Below are 14,807 nucleotides of genomic sequence, written 5' to 3'. Positions count from 1 at the left end.
TTAAATCTGGGTTCCTTCTCACAGGGCAGAGCGCAGTGTGGCCCCGCGGCCTACTCTGGCCCCACTAAAGGCTGAAATAGCTCCTCCACCTTTAATAAAACCTCCGCCCTGACGCCCAATCAGGGCTCTCGTCTCCTGAGGCGCCGGCTCGGAGCTCTCTCGGTCGGAAACTGGGCAGGCGGCCGCTGGGATGTGTGTGTGGATTTATGTATTTCTCTGTGAGTGTGTGTGTGCACTGAATAACCAATACAAATGATTTTGTTTGTGAAAATGTTTGCACTGCATTTCGTTTGCGCCCGCAGTCAAGCCTAGGTATTTGTTGTGTGTGTGTGTGTGTGTGTGTGTGTGTGTGTGTGTGTGTGTGTGTGTGTGTGTGTGTGTGTGTGTGTCTGTCACTGCGTTTACATGCAGAGTAATTATCGGATAAAGAATCGAATAAGACCTCAACCAGACTTTTAAAACGCATGTAAACACCTTTTCCCGATCTACTTCGGACCGAAATCGGTACATGAACGGACAAGCGAGATCGGATAAGAACACCTGGATAACTCGATCATAGTCCGATCACTACCTGCATGTTAACCTGCTTCGTAACTCGTTATCGGATATCGCATTCTGCGCATGCTCGAGATCTTGAGGCCGGGGGACGTGAGCCGGAAGTAGAAGGAGACGGAAGTCGTGATGTTGTCGCCATAGACATATAAACAATTCTCATTTCTTCATAAATATAAATATTTTATTATTTCTTTATATGTTTATGGTTATCGTCGTCGGAAAACAAGATTACAATTTTTAAAAAGGTGACGCAGAAGATGGAGGAAGCCGGTGTCATGCCATTACCCCCTATAAGAAGTGTATCATCAACATGCATCCAGTACACAGTACGCTTCGATTTCACCCAAGGCTGAATTACACGTCAAGTTTTTCTTAAATGTTGGTCATCAACGAGGTTGCAAAGAAGTAACTTCTGGCACATCTGTCAAACTAAACGTTTTTTTCTTTTGACGTGTATTCGATCTTTATTCATTGATTGCGCCGCGACCGAACTGACGGGGATATTCTCTGATATTATGAATCTTAAAGAGTGTGCGTCGGGTTCTCCGACTCTCTGGTACTTCCACAACAAAGACTCGTAGCGAGAGTTATCTCGGCAATGGTGGAGAAGGAATTGGGGGGAAAGGAACTTTGGCTTTGACGCTCTGAAGTCCAGATTGAAACGCTACATGGAGGAGAAAGGGATCGTCGCCGTCTGCGGGACAGCTGTCAGTTCACTTCGGGTCCATGTCATTCCTCTGACGCTCCATTGTTCCGACCTCTCGGTTGTATGCGGACTCCTCCGGCTGGACTCCTGTCGCTGCTCCGCCGCCGAAGTGAACTGACAGCTGTCTACTGAAAACATCTTTCTCGAATGCCGCCTGAGTTTCCTGTTGCTGGGACGTAGAGGTCAACCGAAAGTTGCTCTATAACCACTTGTTGAAGGGCTACAGCGCCACCTGGGGTAGCGGATTCAGCCATGCTCCGGCCATTATCCGATCTCTTAAAGGCCATGTACGTTCGGATAATTGACACGGTCCGTTCGAGTAGCAAAGATCTGTATAACGTTTAATCCGATCTAGCTGTCCCATGTAAAAGCACTGTGTGTGTGTGAGAGTGTGTCTGTGCCTGTATGTGTTTGTGTGTGTGTTTGGTCTGTGCGTTTGTGTGTATATGTGTGTGTGTGTGTGTGTGTGTTTGTGTCTGTATGTGCGCCTGTACGTGTGTATATGTGTATCTGTATCTCTGCCTGCCTGCTGCCTGCGTGAGTGAATGTGCGTGCACGCGTGTGTATAAGGAGGGCAAAGCCAGCTACCCCCCAATTCGCTTGTTCCAACTACAGCAGATTGTGTTGTGCCAGCCAAGGCCTTCACAGCCCATGTATTGGCACCTGAACGCCAGCAATGACAATCCTTACTTGACAGCCAAGAGTATGTGCATGCGTATCTGTGTGTCTCTATGTGCGTCACTGAGTTTGCCTGCATGTGTGTTTCATCGTCGGTCCTCAAAGGAAAGCGATCGCGGGCGTGTCAAGACAGCCCCTCTGATCTTTGGTGATCAAGAGAAAGGAAGGATAGTGTGATTGTTGTGTGTTTGGCCAGGGCGGAATACACATTGTGTTGCTGAAAATTTCATCAGCGCCTCCCTCCTTCGTTACCCGTCTTAAACCTCCCAAAACAGATCCCGGGTTCCACTGTGGGTGGCCTGACAAAGGGAAGCCATCCTAACCAGTCCCAATGCGATCAACTTGTATTCAATCGCTGAATAAACCTTGATTAAAATAAATGATGGTGTTGCACTCTCATGCTTCCCCGGGGATTCTAGAAACGGATGAATCTTGCTCTTTTTCTCTGTGTACGTGCGTTAGAACTTCTGCCGATTCTCGTGTGTCTTTGTGTATCTGTATCCGTTGACGTGGCCCAGGCTGTGTCTGGTTGTGCGTGTGTGTGCATAGCAGACACATAGAGTCTCATGTATCTTTGTGAGTGTGTGAGTGTTATTCATCCCACCGGAAGAACAAAACAAATGCAAATACCAAGTGGCCACCTTTCCCTCTGTGGTCTGCCCTGTGTCTGCTGGCCTGCTGCAATCATCCATGGCCCACAGAGGCCTCTAGAGCGAGCTGCTGCAGCTTTGTGATTCTAATGCCACAGAGGCACGCAGCAAAAGGTTATATCAGGCCAAATGAGCCCTTGTGTGTCTGCTGGTACAATGAGTACGGCGGGAGCCCTGAAGCGCACAGGCACACGCACACAATGAACACGCAAACACAAACGCCCACAATGTACACATATACACATGTACACAGGCATCCACAGACAAACACAAGCACACACACACACATCCGTAGTCACAAATCAAAAGTATCGAGTGATAAATCAAACACTGTGAACAGGTCCACCTCTAGAGACTTTAGCACTGGCAGAATCCCAGAGCGTAATCGATCTGTTTCCCGCTCTGGCGACGACCCAGGTGTCAGACCACTCCCCCCCCCCCCCCCCCCCCCCCCCCCCACCCCCCCCCCACCCCGGTGCTGCTGTCCTGTTGAGCCAATAGCAGGATGTTCAATAGTAGACGGAGAAGGATGAGAACAACAACCAGCCCAGTTCACCTCAGATACCATGTCCTGGCTGTGTCTGAACAAGGAGACCACACACATACACAAACATACAGACACACACACACACACACACACACAGACGGACACAGACCGAGACACACACACACACACACACACACACACACACACACACACACACCGACCGACAGACAGACACAAACAGACACACAGACAAGCACACACACACACACAGACATACATACACACTGTGTGAAACTGCCTTAATGCTTTGAATATAAGATATATTCCCAAGCAGACAACACTATATTACCGCAGAACTAAACTACCTCTCCAGGATTTGATTTAGCGAGTATCGCAGATACTGGCGGTGGAACCAATACAGATTTGGTCTGGCTCAATGTCCAAAAATACTAAAATACATGGATGGAGAATTGAAAATGAAAAGCTCCATTCATCAAGAGGTAACTGCCGAGAACAGAAACGACACTTACAGTTGGTGAAAACCTACCTCAGAAATGAAAAAGCCACACTGAAATGTCCTTCTTTTGGGCCCACACGCACAATGCTATCCACCGCACCAGGACCGATGGATAGAAGTTGTATTATCTGAATGGAAGAACCGTTCAACTGTGAACGGGGAGGCTGTCTTGTGAAACACCAAGCAAGGAAATTACTAAAACATGGATACACATTCTGACTCTAATTCCCAAAACATAATGTCAATATATTTCCTAATGCCTTTCCCAAAGAATTGAGCTGACATGGGGGAAGATGTGGTTTGACGTGGTCTGAAACAGATTCAACACAGTGCAAAGACCCGGCCTTGAAGCCTCCTTGATCCTCAACAAACAAGCTGGCTGGAGCTCCGATCCCAGTGGTTGACGGGGTGAGGCCGCTTATCCGACCCAGCCCCGTGACACCATGAAACCCTCCTCACTCACACAGAACCAGCCCCTTAGACGGAGACACAACACCACGTTCATCACTTCCACACGCCCTTCCCTTCACTACTTGTTAGATATATTTGTGTTGGTGCTGCCGACTTCAATTTAACGAAACACAGCAGCCAACTGGAAATCAACAAGGGTCTTTATCGAAGTTAAAATACAACTAGTTAGCGTTGTGTGAGAAGCATCAGGCCGTGGTGAGCAAGCTGGAACAACACAAGCGTGAAACAGCCGTTCCAGCTCGCCTTTCAGTGGCATAGTCTGAATAACTTGAACATTTTTCTCAAACCGAAGAGCCCCTCGGCTGCAGCCCACTCTACCCAGAGACACGCTTTGAGATTTGACTGTGCAATGGAAATCTGGAGAGTTTCCAGATGAGAGACTTCCTGTCAGACATCCAAGGTCAGATACCCAACATGGCTCCCAGTGGTAAAGTATAGAAAAGTTGCAAACCTGCGTTCTGGCCTGTAGTCCCAGAGACAAACGACCTGCATTCTCCCACGTCCAGACTCGGTCTGGTGTTGAAAAGGTCAAACCCAGGACCAATGCGTCCTGAACGTTTGTGAGACAAACGTCTCACGTTTTGGCTCAGACACAACTACTCGTGGACCGGCTCGGAGGACAGAGCAGAAGGACTCCCAGGTAACGGCCCCACCGTGAGCAGAATGAGAACAGACCTTCACGTGACCGTAAACGGCACTAATAAAGTATCTCATAAAAAGTATTCATTTGGATTTTGATAAGCCCAATATTTCTTATTTATAGCCGAGCCACAATGCCGTTGTGGTTCCTTGTTTTTTACCCGACTGCCAATCTCGACCGCCGTAAAACAACCGGGACGATCTTGTTTTATGGGAGGGCAGATTCCCTCGCACGCTGGGTTTCAACTGCTCCCTTTGCCCCGAACCGTTTAACAACAACAGCAGCTTCAGTAAACCGGGCTGGTTGTCTTGATGGTTGTCGTGTGAGTGATATGCTAAGCATGTTTAATAAACCACCTTGAATACATCTATACCACACCAGCTCCGCCTCTACCAACTATGGTACCCGACGACACACATATGAACTCCGTGAACTGAAGACGATGTAATATACGCCACAGACCAGAGCCCGATCAAGTTATCGCTCTGCGGGGGGTATGGATATCTCAGGAGGTGCGGGGTCTACGCGGGATGCGAGGGTAAGTCACCCCGACAGCAGGCCATTACTTCCTTCATCACGACGGGGCGATCATCACGCCACGATCAGCGCAGTTTATCAACGCCCGGTATCCAGGCAACAGACCCGGTCAGACACGGCTAATGTGACCACCGGGGGAAAGGAGACACAATCTCGTCGTTTTAACTAAAGAAAACAAAGGCGAAACAAAACCAGCCACCAGAAACGCTCTTTCCTGTTAGCGACCAACTGTGACATTAAAAATGTAATCTATAAATGTGACATTAAATATTCAACACAAATGAAGTGCATTCTGTGCCACAGTCGCTGGAGAGGGGAGATGACTCTGCAGGGCACACTCCTACTCTCCCCCTTTGCACATTAAACTAAATCAGCCTTCCGCCACTAGATCCAGCAAACCCAAGTGTGCTACGATGTAGCGTTTTAGCTAGTCCACACAGCATCAGCCAAAGCGACAGAACACATTTTGAGCAGACACACGTCACATTACAATCAGGGGATCGAAGCGGATCAGAAGAGATGGTAAATGATTCCCCAAAACGCAAACAAAAATGAATCATTGAGTCTTTTGTCCTGGCCTGTGTAGTGAGGCTGCAGCCCGATGACTTTGATTTATTACACCACAGTGCGATGTTCATCTCGATTGGACAATGACTAACAGCCTACAAAATTTGGAAGCGCGTTGGGCTTCCGAAAATTTTATTTGCCTTTTGTCTGCCTGCTCAAATATGCCAAATCAACAAAAATATGTTTTATTTGTGTCTTTCTTTTCCCCTTTGCCGAGATAAGGTATGGATAGCACGATAACAAAGCCAGAACAACTGGGGCAGAAATAGAAGGACTGTCTTCCATTAGCGGCTGAGCCCAGTCGAATAGTGACAAGGGCTGGAGACAGGTAGCTGGGGGGAACGGAGATAATGGATGGGAGATGGGCAGCTGACTGTGTGGTGTATGTGCTCACATTTGTGCGTGCGTGTGTGCTCGCTCGTTTGTGTGTGTGTGTGTGTGTTTCTATGTGCGTGTTTGTGTGTAAGTGTGTGTGTGTGTGTGTGTCTGTGTGTGTGTGTGCGTTTATCTGTGTGTGTGTGTGTCAGAAAGTGGGTGACTCAGCAACTTCAGGCTAATTAATTCCATAAGGGAGGGGGAAAGAACACGATTGTCAGAGGGGACCCCTGTGCAGACGGCATGGGGGTGGCTCCGGTGCAGAAAGCGTGAATACATCACATCCTCTGTAGTACGGAGAAGCTGTACAGGGTAGAGTCAGCTCGCTGATCCGAGCTTCTGATCCAGGATCACAGGCTATTGACAAAGAGTCCGTCTGTTTGGTTCCCAGTCCCAGCCGGAGACAGCAGGACTCCTCCCCAGACCCACGGTCTGTATCAGGACTCAGACGTGAGCTGGTCTCAACTGAGCCTGCTCAGGGTGGTGTCTCTCTTTAAAACTCTCTCCACGGGAGGTGGAAACACATAACGTTATGTTATATATGAATATAATATATGGTGAGGACGGGTGTGTTTACCAAAAAAACTAAAATACAATTACAAGAGCAGCCAGAAGGATAAATACAAGCATTAAAATATGATTTATTCATTACACCAGGAGGCTTAATAGAAGGCTCACAATAATATTTGAAAACACATTTTTATCCAATGACGTTAACATTTTCAAACATAAAACCCAATCATTTTTAATGTGTTTAGAGTCTTTTGGAGGCTTGCCTGGGACCACGTAGAGGGTTTTTTAATACACCGCACTGATTCAAGATCCTAGTTAACAGTATAACTATCAGAAAGTTGGCTTCTTTGTGCTGCTATGCTCAGCAAATGGCAAAGGCAACAGTCGACCGACTAGTGCTCAGTTTTAGGACACAGTGCTGGGCAGAAAAGCCAAAGTTGCTGATTGCAGCTTAGACAAGTTATGCATGACAATACGATTTGAAGCGCAGGATTATGCGAAGAGACGCACAGCGGATATAGATATTGAGATTAAAAGGGAAAAGATTTTTCACCTCAAGATGCGCAGTCAGACAAATGTTAAGCCCGTCTGTACGGCCGTGATAAACGAAGAGGAAGATACACTGATTGGAATTAAAGGAAGGAATTAAATTATTTTTTGGTTGAAAAGCTGAATTCCACGGTGCTTTTAAGGAGTGACCTTCAAAGCCTATTGAGTCCCTAAGTGCAACACCGCATTGATTCCCTCCCTCGTACATAAATAACGGCCATAAGTACCTTCCAAATCATCTACGATCCTCAGAGGACACTGACTGCTGACTGGGCTTTTGACGGGGAAATAACAGCAATATCCCCTCTTGAATGAATAGTGTCTGGTGAGGACCACAAACGTAGCTAAAGAAAAAGTTAAATCAGGAAGACGACATTCGCCTTCTATTTCTCATAGCTCTATGTCTGGTTCTGAATTCCCACGCGGTCATCACAGGCTCTCTCAACCAATCAGGACCTCATTCATTAACAGGAGTACCACCGTGCGCCACCGAGTATATAGATGTAATCTGTCATTCATGCCTGTCACTTGTCTGTTGTTTTCATCAAGACTCAGCCCTCCTCCATCCCCTTCACCACCAGGCCATGTAAAAAACTCCACCTGTCTGCGGAGGAAGAGATTATGTCCTCCAGGGTCGAAGCACTCAATCCACGACCACACCCCCACCAGCCTCTAGACACCATCAGGAGGAGAGTGATCTGCCGGCACACTTCATAGATCCATCGTCCCCGTGAAGAATCGTTTGATGGTGTCCGATCGCCAAAAGTGTTGTCAATAAATGATGCGGTTCATTTTAAACACTAGTGGCTTCTGAATGAACAATGTACGTCTGAATTAGGCCTCTTCTATCGATGGCTCTTTGACGCTAGAAAGAGCAACCCTTCACTATAGTGTCTGCAGAGTCCCTATGGATCTCCAATCCTCTTACTTACGTACTTCCATTCCCTTCCTCCATATACTGCGGTCGTCTCTGTTTCAGCTACTCACCCTGCCCCACTTTACAGCAGTAGTAGACTCTCCTTTCATGTTGAAAGTTTGGTTTACCATTACAAAGCGTGTGCTAAATTAGCAATTTAGATGATTAAAACTTTGAATGTGTTTTCCCCATTGGTGTGGTACGCTCCTATTAATTATTTTTGCTGTTTTAACAGTCAAGATAATGATTAAATCATTGTCACTTAAGAGATGCAGGAATGGGAATAGCTTTGAGTTTACTTTTGATTGGGAGAGGCCGCGGCTTGGGTTTGCAAGTAGAACGGAGACAGTAGAAAAGTTCATCCACTTTCAGGGGCCCTACCTCTTGATGTGTGTGTCGGTGGTCTCAGGCCCTACCTCTTGATGTGTGTGTAGGTGGTCTCAGGCCCTACCTCTTGATGTGTGTGTAGGTGGTCTCACGGCCTACCTGGCAGGTTCTAGTGTGTAGGTGGTCTCAGGCCCAACCTGGCAGGTACTAGTGTTTAGGTGGTCTCCGGCCCTAGCTGGCTTGGACTAGAGTAGCATGGAGATGGTCTCTGTCTCCTACCTGGTCGGTACTAGTGTGTATAGAGGTGGTCTCCTACCTGTGTCCCCCCACACCGGTAGGTACTCGTCCTGCTGGATGTCCAGCATGATCTCCAGGCCGTTCCCCGTGCCCCCCTTCATGGTGGTCCGGAGGCTCTTCCCCTCCTCCACCGCGTTGAACATGTAGCACTTCCCATACCTGGTGAACACCTGCAGAGAGATGAGAGAGAGAGAGAGTGGGAGAGAGAGAGAGAGGGGGGTGGGGGAGAGAGAGAGAGATATGGGGAGAGAGGGGGAGAGAGAGGGAGAGAGAGGGCGAGAGAGAGAGAAAGAGAGAGAGAGGGGGGGCAGAGAGAGGGCGGGAGAGAGAGAGAGAGAGAGAGAGAGGGGGAGAGAGAGGGAGAGAGAGGGCGAGAGAGAGAGAAAGAGAGAGATTAGAGTAATCATTTAATAGAACATGCTCCTAAAAACAACAGACGACGCACACTTTGCCGCCAAACAATCTGTGGAGGTGAAGAGGGCCAATGGCCCAGAGGCGGGCTCATCTGGCCCCGTTGACAGCACCACAGCGTCCTCCTGTTCCAATCTCATCTTTCGCTCGGAAAACAGAGAGGAGCCGTATCGACGGATCAAGGGAAGGCCAGCGGGCGCGCCTCGTGAACCCTCAGCGACCGCGCTCACCGCTAATAGAGCTGAAACAAAAACAAGTACAGCCGCCGCGACCTCAGACAATAATAATGAACCAACATAATCTGCAGAAGGGGCACTCGAAACTGTCTGCTTTCCCTTGCTTGCTTAATGGCCATGGTAGATCGAGGGATTTGGTTTCAGGTTCCAAAGAGATGGAAAGTGAGGGCAGAAAAAACCTTCAAAATTTCCCACGTAATCACTTAAAAGCTGTGTAGGACCTGTCATTGGTTGTGAAGGATTGGGAGGATTAGAAACCCATTTACCTCTTTCCATTTCTCTCTATGCTCAACGATAGCTCAATGTTATTTCTTGAGGGCTATGTGGGTTCATAGGGTGTGTGTGTGTGTGTGTGTGTGTGTGTGTGTGTGTGCGTTTGCGGGTTTGTGTGTGTGTGTGTGTGTGCGTGTGACTGGAGTCGACTTCCAAATTACTTTAAACCATATTATGAATAATAGATTATTTTGAAATTGCTGAACGCAGCTTATTTCGTTTCGCGTGTACACGACGTCTGTGAGTCTTTGTGTGTGCGTGAGAAAGAGAGAGCGATAGAGAGAGATTGTGCAAGAGAGAGAGAGAGAGAGAAATAAAGAGAGAGACAGAGAGAGAGCAAGAGGTAGCAAGCAAATGAAGAGGACAGAGAGAGAGAGAGAGAGAGAGAGAGAGAGAGAGAGTTAGAGAGAGAAAGAGTGTGTGTTTATGCTCGGTCGGAACAACATGCAAACGAAAGGCTAGTTGTGTGGTCTCCCATGCATATTAATCCCTCTCACCACTTTCATCAACGTCTGACAGTCGGAGAGTACATGATTGATGGAATCCTTGTAGAACATAAAAATAAAACAGCTCATTGGAATCAATGTACGGCCGAATTAAAGCCGTCAGAATCGCGAGCTCACAGGTGCCTGATTGATTTACCAATTTGGTGAAAACCTGGTGAAGTCCTTAACCACTATGCTGTATGTATGCATGTCGCAAATTCTCCCCCCCCTGTTGTGGTGCGTGCTGATGCTGGCCCTCTCCCGGCCGTTCCGTCAGGCTGATGGATAACCGGGCTATGACCACTGCCACATTTGGGGATTTTGGGTGGAAGGAAGCAAAGCAGCACATTGTAAAGTCGCTACACGCCTGCTGCCTGCAGATTCGCTTTGACAGATGCAGATACGAATCGGTGTTCCATAAACGCCTGGCGATAAATTGCCAGAGCTCTGCAGAACAAAGTGTGACATTAAAATGCATTCGGGTGTCGGGTTAAATTCGGGTTTGTTTACCGATACCGAGTTTGGGGATATATATATTTTTCTGTGGCAGAGGATTTGGGAGGACAAGCACACGGTAGAAGAGGCAGACACCTGTAAACAATTTAATGAAATGTAACTCAGGCTCTGCCAGGGATGGTTTGGAATGTGACAGCCCAGATGAGTCTTGTCCAGACAGATAGTGTTTGCACATACAAACATAGAGCAGCAATCATTCAAAGCAATATCGTAGACACATTCGTCGCCCTCTGCTTCTGTATGCGGCCTTGCCTTCAATGCACAAAAGAGTTCTCTGAAGACACAGCTGTGTGGCCGATATGCCCTCGCCCGAGGACATAGCAGAGTACCCTTCAACAACCTGCATGCATTTTTGCAGACATGCCTGCCACAAATAGAAAACTTTTCCAACGTTTCAATTCTTGAGAAATCAAATCGTAAGGTTGCCGGTATGCCTCTCTCTCTCTCTGTATCTCTGTCCATTTCTAAAAGGTCCAGTGTGAATAGCATCTGTAGCATTTCGGCCAAGTCTGTTTCCATCGATGCCATTTCAATCAACACACTGTTCCTTTAAAGCTATCAACAAAACAGTGACAGCAACATCCAGCAGCACATGACACAAACCATATGCGATGCAGCAGAGGCTTAATGTGTACCATAATGTATGATTTTTCAATGATCTCTGTTGAGGAAAGCTTAATTAAATTGGCTGTCAGCTGCCTTTACAGACATCCGATTCCCTTCAACCCTTAACCCTTATCTGCTCAGTTAAGGGCCTTAACTGAGCAGTTAGAAAACCCACAGGCATTGGGTGCTCAACCCCGTCTGTGCACATAACAAACAAGTAAATAATTTGTGTGTGTGTTAGCTGCTAAGAAGCGTTTCTCTCTGTTGTAGCCCCCCCTCCCCGCCATGTCCTCTGCATGCGTCCTTCTCACTTCTCACATTCCTATCTCCCTTTAGAAGAGCCTCTTGTTTGTGGAAGTGCGTAGTACAGAACAACTCTGAGGTCTCTGTTCCCTTTCTGTCAGGTGTAACGATGTCTGGCATGCGGCCACGGCCACGGTCCTTCGTCCCGTCGGACATCACACGCCATAACCCCTTTCAGCGCCTCGGCTGACAAAGTGCTAACAAACGCATCACAACCCTGGAACTGGGCTGTGTACCCTTTCCCGTTTCACCCTTCCAACCGTCCCCCCTTTGCCGCCCATATAATACCCCCTCTCCCCCACATCCTCGAGCTAGGACGGGCCCTGTCAGACAGCAGAAAGTAATGACTCCCCAACCAGGTCCACAAGGTATGAAACGCCACACAAACCCTTTCTCTGCCAGACCCGAAAAAATAAGTGCAAACCCTCCCTTTTTTTGACAAGATAGCTTTCACAATGCGGCAGGCAGGGTATGTGGTGTGTAACTCTGGTCTGTGTATTCCTGAGTTTGTTCCTTCCAAAGTGTTTGTCAATAATGGAGCAGAGCTCCTTGTGATATGGCAAGAGGAGCTGAATTGGAACGAGGGGATGACGCTGTGTCTGTGTCTAACTTGATAGCACCGCTACAGATTCACCGTGTCGGGGAGTTCACCCACAGACCCTCCGACTTGCTGTAAAATGTAGATGCCGGTTAACACCGCTTGTGTTTGTGGGAAGGATATCTTTGGCACGTCAGCAGGGGGAATTAAAGCTTTGCCGTTTTATGTTGTTTGTGTTGTTGTGCCAGTGGGCTGGGAAGGCACTTTGCGTTTAGTCCAGCATGCACCTGGAACGACTACAATGGTGAGGTACAGTTGTAAACTGCATTGTAAAAAAAAAAGCTCATCACTTATGTTCAGTCACGATGAAAACCTTTGAACATTATGTGTGGTATTGCCAAACCGATATCAAATATGCATCCAGTAAACCAAAAACAAATGTTTAAAGCCGGGGTAGTGAACCCATTTAAGGTTTTAACTTTGTTAAATAAGTTAAGGAAAAGACTTGTTTTTGCGCAACCACAGTCGGTCCGGTTGTAACGGTCCCCAGGGACCTCTACGAAGACCCAGAAGTAAATAAATAACGACCCAGCCCTTGCCAAGAGCAAAACGTATCATTATCAAAGAGTTACAGATGCTATCTCCATCGTAAATCCCTAAATCCTGAAGCATCCCATCACGTATCATCACCATCACACCATGAATCGTCTTCTCATGAGCCCCTACGTCATCACAGACATCAGTTGGTGCTCAAAGTCGCAGCACGGCCTCACGGCGGTGGTTCTTGTTCTCTACTCGCCAACGAGACAGCCCGCGTCAGCTCTGTCGACAACAGTCAACCGCCCGACATGCTAAGCCGTCCGCCGAACTCGTCCTCGACACGCCAGCGAGAGGTCGGAGCGTCGGAGCCGTCAGAAAGATCGGAAAAAGATACCTCATCCCGACCCCGGAGCTAGTGGGAAGACCAGAGGGCTGCCAATTAAAAAACGACGCCTTTCAACTGCAATCTACGGCTAATTGGTATTCACCAGCGTCGGCTGTGATTCCCAGGGAGACGGAGAGTGGTTGAGCCCTGTTTTTGAGGTCTGTACACACACACACGCAAAAGAGCTCACGCAGAGAGGGCGTCGGGACGGGGGAAGGCAGAATCATTAGCGAGGCGCCTCGTCGCGGCCAAAGGTCACTCCAGCGAGCCGGACGGACGCGAGTCAAACGTGGAGTGAGGAGGTGCCGCGGGCTACGGCGAAGAGCTAAAGTGGAACTGAATGAGTGTGCACAATTGAATAAAGAAATCCATACTAATCGCCGTGTTCTGTAATGGCCATATCCCTTGGCTGTCGGTTGTTTCCCCTCGAGAGGCGTCGCTGAGGTCTTAACTTGTTAGCGTCAACCGAGCCCCACCATTTTGAGTTTATCTCACTCGCTTTCCTCCAGACTTGATCCTGTTTCGTTTATCTTTAACTCCACGAGTGGCAGGCCAGCGATCCCTTGACGACAAACAAACAGATTATCTTTGGGAGAAAAAAAATTGTGCGAAAGGGAGGGCTGTATCTTCTATATTTTGGTCCCCCTCGTGTTGTTTATCTCTCCCTGTCAGTGTGTGTCGTCTAGCCATTCAGCCCCGGCCATAGAAAGTCCCTCAAGCACCAAGTGTATCTCCAAAGGCCCTCTCCTCTTTTTTTTTTCTTCCTAAAGCTGTTGCCATGGAGACAGAGGAGTGAGAGAGGAAACGTCCGGTTCAAGAGGGCAGGTCCTGCACAGTGATTTGACCCTCATCACGCACCTTTAGTATTTGGGATGCAGCAAAAAAAACGAATACGCCGGTTGACATGGAACCCCGTGCAACGTTTCCCAGTCTAAACCGAATCAATTTTCCATTATTTCAACACCGTCATGATTGAATGAATGCGATAACACACGGGCTGCCTTATGCACAGGCAATTTTCTCACCCCGAAAATTGCTATTCAATCCATATTGAATCTTTTGTACTCCCGCTATTAATTTACTACAGCATGCAGCTGACTGCGCTATCGCTATTGTTCATATTTCACATTCATGCAACAAGCCCATCCGTAGTCGGCCGTGGTAAAGTCAATTTCCACATCCTACTATCCCCATTATCATTATCATGTAATTCAAACAGCCGTATTGGGGGCGGGAGGGGGGGGGGGGAGGCCTAAGTCCTGCCTGGTTTTGGCTTCCACCGGTGCACTGAGCCAGATAACTTTACGCATTAGGCTGAGCTCGGGGGGGGGGTGTGGCCGCTAATGGCCGGATCCAGACTGCTGACACTAAACACTGGTGTGGATTTATTTTATGTTCCGGAACCGGAGTCTCAACCTCTTATGAGGATTGTTCCCTTGTTGAGCTGATTTATACCAGTGACAGGCTGGGGACCCCAAGGGGGAAACCATAGATGAGTGGAACTGACGTTTTGGATGCGACGGAGCTTACCAGTTGTTAGTACCTCTCTGGCAGTGAGGAGACTTCAAAGCTGAGATTAAGTCTGAAGAAGTCGTCCTGTGAGCTGCGGTATTTGTCGGTTTACCGTCACGGGAAACCGTTTTTATTTTGATGTCAACGGTTAACAAACATTGAATGTCAAACTAAGACAACGAAGGAAAGGAAAAATAAAATAAAAGGGACCAGAGCA

General features: G+C 47.9%; 1 protein-coding gene across 2 annotated transcripts in view; it reads right to left on the bottom strand.

Annotated features, from left to right (window-relative positions):
- The window catches only part of asic2 (acid-sensing (proton-gated) ion channel 2), a 276,803-nt gene that overhangs the window by 19,523 nt on the left and 242,473 nt on the right, over positions 1-14,807 (bottom strand). For both annotated transcript variants that reach the window (XM_030348539.1, XM_030348548.1), the window contains one exon: positions 8,805-8,955. In XM_030348539.1, coding sequence (XP_030204399.1) covers positions 8,805-8,955 — 151 coding nt within the window. The remainder of the gene's footprint in view (positions 1-8,804; positions 8,956-14,807) is intronic.

This window comes from Gadus morhua, chromosome 2 (assembly GCF_902167405.1).
Source record: "Gadus morhua chromosome 2, gadMor3.0, whole genome shotgun sequence".
Classification (NCBI taxonomy): domain Eukaryota; kingdom Metazoa; phylum Chordata; class Actinopteri; order Gadiformes; family Gadidae; genus Gadus; species Gadus morhua.
The sequence above is the reverse complement of the archived record's forward strand: the minus strand, read 5'-3'. Positions and strand labels throughout refer to the sequence as shown.